Here is a 9,364-nt window from a genome sequence, read left to right on the forward strand (position 1 = left end):
TCTCACCCAGGCGGCGGTGGTTGCTGCTGCGGAGGCGGCGGTTGCTGATGCTGCTGCGCGCGCGCGCGCTCCCTCACCCGCCCCGCCCCTTCCCCTCGCGACAACCGTTACGACCCTGGGCGCGCGGAGACTAAGGCGCCCGCCCCCAGCCTGGCCTCGGCGCATGCGCGAGAGGACATTTCCCGCGCAGGCGCGCCGGGCAGCCCAGCCGCCGCTTGGTCCAACGCTTCCGGGACTGCGCAGGCGTGGGCAGTTGAAGGGGAAGCGGGGAGGGAAGGGCTGTGGAACTGCTGAGTGCGCATGCGCCCTTGTCTAGCGCAAGGGCGGGGGGAGGCGAGGAGCGAGGGAGCCCCCTGCAGGCGGGACGGCGCCAGGCGCCTCTAGCTTCACGAACGTCTGCTCTGGGCGCCTGCGGACTGCCTGCCTCGGAGGGAGGCCCGCGGGGTTCAAAGCCTTCTTCTGTGTGTTGAGTGCGATGACACGACTACCCCCGCAGCTGTAACAAGCAGAGGCCCGTTTCTCTGGTAGCCCGAGCGCAGGGGAGAGACCCGCGATCCTCAGCATCCCGGGCTGCCTTGAGCCCCCCTCGGGGTGCCACACCCTGAGCGGCCCAGGAGGTGTACCCACACCATGGACCCAGAGGTTTTAGGCGGTAACCGGGAGCACGCGGAAGGCCTTTGCAACCCACCAGCTGCTCTTGTTATTTTTCTGCAGTCAAAACAAGTGGGAGCCAAAAAACCAGCATCTTCTGAGGGGGCCTCGAGTCTAAGGTGGCCAAGAACCACTGATCGAGGCTAATTAAACCACATGCACCGCATTAAAAGGCTACTGGTTCCTGAGTGCTCCCTACAGGCCTACAAGTATTTGCCCCTCCCGCCATTGGCTGCCCCTCCCTCTGATTGGGGGCTTCACATCACTATTAAATGAAGCCCAGGTGCTGGAGGGAGTGGAAGGGTGTCCCTGAGGTCCATAAACAAGGTGGGTGGAGGTCTGGGCTTGTCTCCTGCTGGGTTGTGGGCAGATGCAGTAGCAGCATGGCCCTTAGTTTTGGCAGGGCTTTGCTGGGGAAGGATTAGTTTGGTTTTGTAGGGTTTTGCCCCTCCAGAGGTTAAAACAGCCTTTGGGTTGCTGGTGGAGTTGAGTTGTGAGGAAAGCATGTAGGTTCTTGGTGCTGTGTTGAGGCCGTGCTCTGGATGGAAGCTGGAGTAAGAGGGCTCTTGTTCCTGCGTGGCTCTTAATTTATCAGGGGTGAGCTGTGTACCCCTTTGTAATGGCTTTAAGCTCAGTTTTATTTTAGTGGCTTTCAAAAACCCTAACTTGCCAAAATGCCTCTCTTTCTATTAAATCTAATTATCTTATTTTCCCACACCTCTCCCTTTTTGTCCTCTTCCCCACTTGTAAATACTAATGGACAAACAACAAGTGTGTGCCTTTTGATGCATGTTGTTCAGGAGGGGTGGTGGTGTTTAGTTTATAGTACTACTTACCTTGGTCTGCCTAGAAAATGTGTACTAGGAATTTTTTTTTTTAACCAATCACTTGTTTGATATGACTAATGATATAGAATATATTCTCTAAGTAAATTAGCAGAGAGACAGTGCTGTTCAAACATGATAGCTTTCACCTGTACCTCTTTTATGTAAGAGAACTCACTTTCTATGGAGTGTGAACTTTATTTAATACAGTATGTATGTGGTTGTTTGAACACAGTACTCTTTAAATACTAAAACTTTACTGAACTGAAATTCCATGGTTTTGTTCCTTACAAGCAGCTCAGTAAACTAAAAGTATTTGATGGTGTGTGTGTACATGAGGGAGTTGCTATTATTTAGGTAATCTCAATGGTCAGCATAATCCAAGGGTCACTGACCACTGCTTTGAATATTGGTTATGTGGCTAGTATATTTTAAACAAACAAATGTGTATGTGTTGGCTTTGTAGCGCTCTCATGCTCCAAACAAACTTGTAGAAGACTGGTTAAGATCTGTCTTAGATATAGTAATGCTGACCATAACATATAAAATTTTTCTTTTTTTTTTTTTCCCCCCTCATGTAGTATTTGTCTAGAAAGACATCTGATTGAGCTGGATACTGAATTTATTGACTTGTAGACATACAGGCTAGCATTGCAGGACAGGTTATATGGTTTCTCCCTGTGAATGGATATAACAGGGGAGATGTACATTTAAAAAAAAACAAACAAACAAAAAAAACCCAACAGTGCCACTGAATATATCGCACTTATCTGCTTTCTGTGATGCTTCTAGAAGAGTATGATCAAACTTGTCTGACTTAACCTGATAGCTTTAATGTCATTTACTGTTTAGAAAATGAACACTGCCCCAGCTTCAGAGAGTGGACCATACTCCACAAACCACACAAGGCCCTTTTTTTATGCACAGCCAACAGCACAACAGCCTTTCCCAAATCCATGGTACCTCAGTCAAGTCTATAATCCCTACTGCATGCCTGCACCAGGTAAGGAAAAACAAGCCATTTGAAGAAAATGCTTGTACCACTGGTGGAGCAAAAGAAATGCAAATATTATGCTACAGACCCTTAGAGCTGTTTATATAGTTTCTGAAGATGGGTTTAGTGCATATATTGAAAGGGTTTCTCTTAACCTGTGGTCCTTTTCTGTTGGTAACTTGCTGGCTGTGTAATTTTATGATTGTGGCATCACCAAACTGGATACGAAGAGTAGTCTTACTACAAAGATGTTGGTGAAATTAGAATTAATTATTTCCATGAGGTGGGGTGCTTCTGTTGTCTCAACATGAGACTGTAAAGTGAATCAATTAAGTTGTATTAAATCCAATTACTTTACATTATGAATACCTGTTTACAGGGGTTTACCTGAATTCTCTCACAAGCCATCAATAACTAGCAAATCAAATCACAGCTTCCTTTTAAACCATAATGTAGACACTTCCGTGGTCAGAACTTGGTGTAGACTTACTGATCAACTTTTAAACAGTTAACTTCCCCCGCCCCTGAGTGTCCAGGTAGATAAGCCTTTAATTTCAGCAACTAGCACCAGTAGGAACGTACTCCTCTGCTTGTTTGTTTGAGCTTGGCAACTTCTGTTTCAAGGCAGAACTAAATGCTGATCTTAAGAATGTGGGGGAAAAGTATTTTAAAGATGGGTCTTAAACTTACTATTCAATAAACACCCTTGGGGGATTAAATGCATGTTTCTATTTATGGTTTATGGAGTGTGGAAAACTAAAAAATAAATCAAGTAACTGTTTCCTAGTCAAGGACAGGGCATCTATATGATCAGAGGTAATGAAAATGTCTCTAGTGTAGAGCTATCCCCTTAAAAGGCACAGTTATAGCCTAGTTTAGATATTAAATTTTGAAGACCAATTTGAATCTGCCTCAAGCTGTGAAGCCAAGCTGTACTTAAAATAAGGGTAGCCTACAGACAAGCTAGTCCTTAATGGCCCAGTAGGATTGTGGTGGAGAGGGCTCTTGTGTAGTACTTGAAGGTAGGGTATTAATGTAACAGTTATTCCATGTGGTCTAATCAAAACTTTTGTATTTTTTTTAGTCTCCTTTTATTTCAGAAGATTAACATTTTTATATAGACAAATTCATAATTTTTTTCTTTCTTTTTTGCCTCTTCCCTCCTCCCCCTCCCCCCCCCCCCAATGTTTCTAGGATTCAGAAATGGAAACCCATATTTTCCATTTTATTCTGTTGCACTGCATGAGTACCCTGGATATTTTGTTCCACAGCATCCCATGCACACAAGAGTTAACAGAAGGCCTTATTTTAATGCTCCCCCACCCTCTCCTATGTTTTATCATGCAACACGCTTTAGGCACTATAGTAGTCCTGGGAGAAGAACAGAAACCAAAGAAACACAAACTGATCCTAGACAGCCTGAAAACAAAGCAAAAAAGCATCAGGCTCCCCGTATAGAAACGAAAGGCTGTGATGCAGGAAATATGGCTTGCGTTTCTTCTGGTATTGGTACAGAAACTGACAGTACTTCAGAGAAACAGGATTCATCTGGATCTTCCATTGTACCAGAGAGAGAGTTTCATAAGAGCCCTTCCAGCACTGCACAGTATAGAAATCTTCCTTCAGGAAGCTATGCTTTTGAGAAAGAAGAGGTAAGAATAGAATATGGAAATGGCTCACCTGCAATTCAGCTATGGAAGTCCTTCAAAGAAACAATTCCTTTGTATGATGTAGCAAGTGGCAAACCAGTCCCAGAGAATATAGTGCAGCGTGACTTATTTTCTGTTAGCTCTTGTGAAGGGCTTATATATGGCCCTCATGAAGCTGAGGCATTGATGCCAAGCACTTACTCAGATGAGTGCAAAGCTCTCCCTTCAAAACAGAGCATTGATGTGCAGGAAAGAGAGGTCCAAAATAATGAAGCAAAGCTGGAGGTGGAAAAACTGGGAAATGCAAGCCAGAAAGCCAAATCTCCTCAAGGTGAAGCTAGGGCAGTACAAATAACAGACCTAGCCAGCTCAATTTGTAATGATCAGTCAGTGGCAAGGCAGGACACTCTAATTATATCTAAAATATCTTCTAGTTCTAAAAGATCTACTGGCTCAAAAGCTTCTCAAGACGAATCCAGCTTAACTCAGCAGGCTGTATTATTCCCATCCAATATGGAGATAACAAATGACATGTTCCTGCAGCAGAAAAAGCTAAATCAGAGCCACAGTGTTACGAGTGGAAGTCAGATGACATTGGATAAAAGCTTATGGTGTGATGAATCAGTTGAGAAGTTTGTTCCTTCTAACAGCTGGCTGGCTGGCTTGGATAATATGGACACTAACTGCAACTATGATATGCGTTTCCCACAAAGAAAACATCAAAATGTGCTCAGTGTTTCTTCTGATGAAATGTCCTCCAAAGAGGAAGGCTCATCAATTGATAATGCACCAGTGTCATACTTTGTCCCTGACTCTGTGCTTCAGAAAAGCATGTACACTTTACAAAAAAATACAGATGACTTGGAGAAGGACAAAATTAAAAGCAGTGGCTCCCTAAATGAAGATGAGGAACAGGTAGACGGGGAGCAGACCAATGATGGCAATAACCAGAACTTCAAAAGCTGTTCAAACCTCAAGATAAAAGATCTTTCCAGCAGAGGTAAAAAGATGGGCAGCCTCCCTAGATCTTCCAGTAAAAAGAAAATCTACTCCCTAAAGAAAAAAGCTGTTAAGAGTTTGTCTCTGTCAGAAGTTGATGACTCGGAAGAATTCTCAGTGGTGGAAGACGAGGAGGAAGAGGATGAGGATGATCTGGATGAAATTGAATATTTCTTTCATGGAGCCACCCCATATGAAATGTTGACCCCTAGTAAAGGCAGCTTCTACCATCAGATTGGTCAGAGGATGCTTTGGAAACCACCAAAAAACTCTCTCCCAGCTCAGCTGATTAGCTGGCCTGCTAGAGAGAAAGTAAAACTGAAAAGTGCCCTTGGTGAAATTGGTCTATTTTGTAAGCCAAAGGAGAAGGACCAGGATGAGGTGGTGTACAGTGACTATGGGTACTATGAAAGAAAGAGGCCTGCAGCAAAACGAGAGGGACTACTTAAAGAGGGATCTGATCACAAGAGACCTCCACAGAAGCGTTCAGGAGGTAAGCTAATGACCAAGATGGTGTCGATCATAACTTGGCATGTGTTTGCTAACTGCTGGCTATATTCTGTAAAGCTTGGAAAAACAAGGAAAAGAATGATGTGCTATAACTCTTAAGAAAAGCCAGAGATGATCCTTTTGTAGATAAGGAACTGAAGCAAAGGCATGAAGCCTTTTACATGAGACACAAAGTATCTGTAACTGGCAGTTCCAACTTCTGAAATGTAAAGTTGGATGAATACTATAAAGTTGGTGTTTTGTTTTATCTGAAGTCTTTGTTGACTTAATTCCCACTTCATTTCTGATTCTGGTAGTACATCAGTTCATTTTAATTAGTCTGACTGTAATTGAATGACATGCTTGCCACTGCCTTGTCTTACATGCAAGAGAGACTGGGGGTGGGGGGGTGTGTGTGTGTGTGTGTGTGTGTGTGTGTGTGTGTGTGTTTTTGCTTTTACATTAAAAAAAACTTTCCAACTCCATAACAAGGTAGGATACGTTGACTGATATGCCAGCTACTGCATTTGGTTTAGAGGATAACTCTCATGAGAATCAAACTACTAGAATGCCTTCTTAACAATAAAAGATGTCGGATTTTACCCAAAGGACCTTGGTTCCTTTTACTCAAACTTTTTATTGTCAACAATATTTTAGCTGACTTCCCCCCCGTGGGAGTGAATGCTTGTGTTATGAACTGCTTTTGGGTCCAGGTAACTAATTAGCCTTCCTGGCAAACAGTGTCAGTACTTCTGTCTGTCAATAAGTAATATAATTGATTAAATTGCTTCCTTTTAAGGCTTTTAACAGTTCTTTCTTCAAATCCAAGTGGGTTATATTCCACTTATTTGTGGCTTTTAAAATGTAAATTGAGATTCTCTAGTTTTGGACCTAACCGTTAGAAACTTGGTGCTTGGCTATTGGTATTGTATACCTACTCCATATATGTATACTGGGCTCAATTGTTATCTTAACCTACTGTTACTGTAATAACAAACTGTCAGTAGTAATATATCCTGACTGTAGATACTGACTTGCACTACTAAAATCCCATAATATGTTTTGATTAGGGAGGTTACTGAAGGAAAATGTGGGGCTGGCAGTTGAAGACTACTGGATTAGAAGTGGTGCTAAACCCAAGCTTGCCAGCCTGATACGTAGTAGTCTATCACCTCCAGCCAAAATTAAAGAACAAGGTACTATTTACTTTCCCTCGTACTTGTTCCATGGTATGGATTAGATCATCTGTATCTGGCAGACCAGTATTTTTGTCTGTCCTACCCTAAAGCTAAGCATAAGCACACTACACACAAGCAACGCTTTTATAAAGAGCTACTGCCATAAACTTTAATATGGTGAAGTATTGCTTTTTTATTTGTACAGTGTTCAGTATAACCATGTATTGCTGCATAGATGTTCTTGCAATATTTTGTAGATACTCTGCATTTTCCCATTTGCATGCCCACAGCAGTTTACTGTTTTGATGACTGGCTACATCAGGTAACCAGAATGTCGGCCAATGCAGCAACTGCTTTCAGGGTAGGCTGGCTAATAACTGCTCCACTGGCGGGCTACAAAGTACCTGGATTGCAAATATTATCTCGACTTTCCCAGACTGCTAGTGTCACAGCATGCGTTTCTTCTAAAAATGTCTAGTATCTAGCTCTGAAAGAAGAGCAGAATAGCATGCAAGGAAGAAGTGTTTTTTTACAATGATAAAAGGAAATGATCAACATTGTTAACCATTTAAGTAAAAACCTGTCTGGCAAAATTCAAATGGTGCTAAATTGCTTGGAGAAGTAATATTGCTACTTTTATTATTATTAATGCCACTTTAGACAACCCGCCACTGGAGAAACCAAAGAAGAAAAGGGTAGGCAAGCCCCCTTATAAACGTAGAGACACAAGACACGAGGTGGAAGATGTTGAGGCGTGGGAAATGCCTAAACCCAGTGCACGCAAAGGTTAGCATGCTCATGGAAGGCATCAGCACTTGACTTATAAACATCTGTCAATAACTGTGGTGATAGCCCCTCTTTTTCCTGAGGTCTTTGGAGAATTAGCTGAATTCACAATTGGAGTACCTTTTTAGATATTGCACATACAGCAGCTAGAGTCCTGCTTGTATGTGTGGTTTTACTTGCAACATAGCCTTCCAAATTTTTTATTTATTCATGTGTAAATCATGTATGCACGTTGGCAATGCTACATTTTTAAGCTTTGTGGGATTTAGGATCTCTGGTTATCTTCAGAGGCAAAATACAGATGGCAGGGAGGCAGCAAAACTACAAGCAATTATTTTTGTTTTTCTTCTCTTTAATTCAAAGTGCTTCTTGAATTTTACTTTAATTCAAAGTAAACATCATAAAAGTAATTAAATGTGCCATAGTCTCTGTTTGTAAATTCACACTATTGGAAGTTAGCCAAAGGTTTGGAGTCTCTCCTAGGGGGAATTTTTGAAGGGGGAGAGTGTACTTACTGGCTTGGTTTACTTGAGGCACGTGATTTGGGTACAGAGAGAACCCTTTCCACAACAGGCAACCAGATAGTATGAGATAATGGAATGAGCCTGCATAGTCCTGAAATTGTCCTCTTAATCAATGGGTATTGACCCAGAAGTAGACTAATGTTTTGAATGTCAACATTGCACCTCTCAATTTCTCACCTGTTTTTAGTAAAAACATTTGAGTAACTTGCATGATCCTAAATTGTCTCCTCTTTGTCTCGGGAATGGCCACACTTCTTGGCATGCCTCAATTCCTACAAAATAGCTGTCTTATAAAAGAGAAATAATTTTGTGAGACCCTGAACTAAAACTCGGGAATGAAACAAACCATAATATTTATGGAGGTGTTGCTGGTATATTTAACTGGCTCTTAATCTTTATTGCAAATTTAAAATTTAATTTCCAGCATTCCAGACCGTTTTCCTGGCGTGCTCTATAATTTGGGATCCTTGACTGTAGAACTACTCTGATAACAGAAAGAGAGGGGCTTGAATGATTTTTTGAGCATCACTTTCAAAATTCCAAATTTACTTCTTGTAGCAGTAGGGGCAGCTTATTTGGTAGGTTTCTCCTGCCTTACCCTTTTAGGCCGACATGACCTCCATAGTGGGAAATGCATATTTATTTTTAAAAAATAAAACTAATCTTAAACATTTCCTCCTTTTTATGTCTAGGACGTGGAACAAAGAGGGCTGTCTATAGAAGAAGATAATTTCAAATGCTGGGAAAGAAACGCACTTTTTTTTTTTTTTTTTTTTTTGAGGTTTGCATGTCTAGTAAGATTTTGTAAGCTACTATGCACAGTTAAAGGATAAGGAATTACACTGTGTGAAGACACTCAAGTCAAAGCACTTTTTGTTTTTTGTTTTGTTTTGTTTTGTTTTGTTTTTGTAACTTGCGCACACACTATTTAAGAGCAATAAAATTTAATAGAATTGCGCTGTGTAGTCTTTTCTGAATGTGGAAGCAAATAGCCAAATCTAGGAAAAGATCTATAAAATTCTCTGTGCAACTTGAGTTCTACTTTGCCTGCATTTATGACCACCAGAGTAAGAAGGTGAAATTTTGCTATGATGATAAGCTTCAGAAGTTGAGATCACATGTAAAGCTGTGGATACAAGAGCATCCTCCTTCATCAGACTAGCTGATGGAAATCCCCATGGCAAAAATGTGCAGAACTTGGCCTCTTGAGTTCCTGAGACTAAGACTTGATCCTTTCTAAACGGATAGCCTCATAGATGTGGAGACTAAA

At 41.7% G+C, this 9,364-nt stretch overlaps 2 protein-coding genes across 5 annotated transcripts in view; one reads left to right on the forward strand and one right to left on the reverse strand.

Annotated features, from left to right (window-relative positions):
• Positions 1–516, reverse strand: part of KBTBD2 (kelch repeat and BTB domain containing 2) — a 17,728-nt gene extending 17,212 nt beyond the window's left edge. For both annotated transcript variants that reach the window (XM_025200580.1, XM_006020861.3), the window contains exon 1: positions 7–516. The gene's annotated coding sequence lies outside the window, so the exon portion shown is untranslated. The remainder of the gene's footprint in view (positions 1–6) is intronic.
• An 88-nt stretch (positions 517–604) lies between these two features.
• On the forward strand, positions 605–8,960 carry LOC102376686. 3 transcript variants are annotated; one of them, XM_006020843.3, is made up of 6 exons: positions 605–978; positions 2,328–2,478; positions 3,664–5,610; positions 6,677–6,802; positions 7,445–7,570; positions 8,787–8,960. In XM_006020843.3, exons 2-6 carry the CDS (start codon positions 2,331–2,333, stop codon positions 8,822–8,824), a joined length of 2,385 nt encoding a protein of 794 aa, XP_006020905.1. In that variant the 5' UTR covers positions 605–978; positions 2,328–2,330; the 3' UTR covers positions 8,825–8,960. The 3 variants fall into 3 exon arrangements, with proteins under 3 accessions (XP_006020905.1, XP_006020906.1, XP_006020904.1); XM_006020842.3 differs by lacking the exon at positions 605–978 and adding an exon at positions 1,009–1,248; XM_006020844.3 differs by lacking the exons at positions 605–978; positions 7,445–7,570 and adding an exon at positions 1,008–1,248.
• The last annotated feature ends 404 nt before the right edge of the window (positions 8,961–9,364 follow it).

This window comes from Alligator sinensis, unplaced genomic scaffold, assembly GCF_000455745.1.
Source record: "Alligator sinensis unplaced genomic scaffold, ASM45574v1 scaffold86_1, whole genome shotgun sequence".
Classification (NCBI taxonomy): domain Eukaryota; kingdom Metazoa; phylum Chordata; order Crocodylia; family Alligatoridae; genus Alligator; species Alligator sinensis.

What these genes read in the sequence shown, in the direction of transcription:
- LOC102376686 (XM_006020843.3), top strand. Translation starts at nt 2,331, where the DNA reads ATGAACACTGCCCCAGCTTCAGAGAGTGGACCATACTCCACAAACCAC. An exon ending in CTACTGCATGCCTGCACCAG is followed by an intron (nt 2,479 to 3,663) that starts GTAAGGAAAAAC and finishes CAATGTTTCTAG; the next exon opens with GATTCAGAAATGGAAACCCA. An exon ending in AGCCAAAATTAAAGAACAAG is followed by an intron (nt 6,803 to 7,444) that starts GTACTATTTACT and finishes ATGCCACTTTAG; the next exon opens with ACAACCCGCCACTGGAGAAA.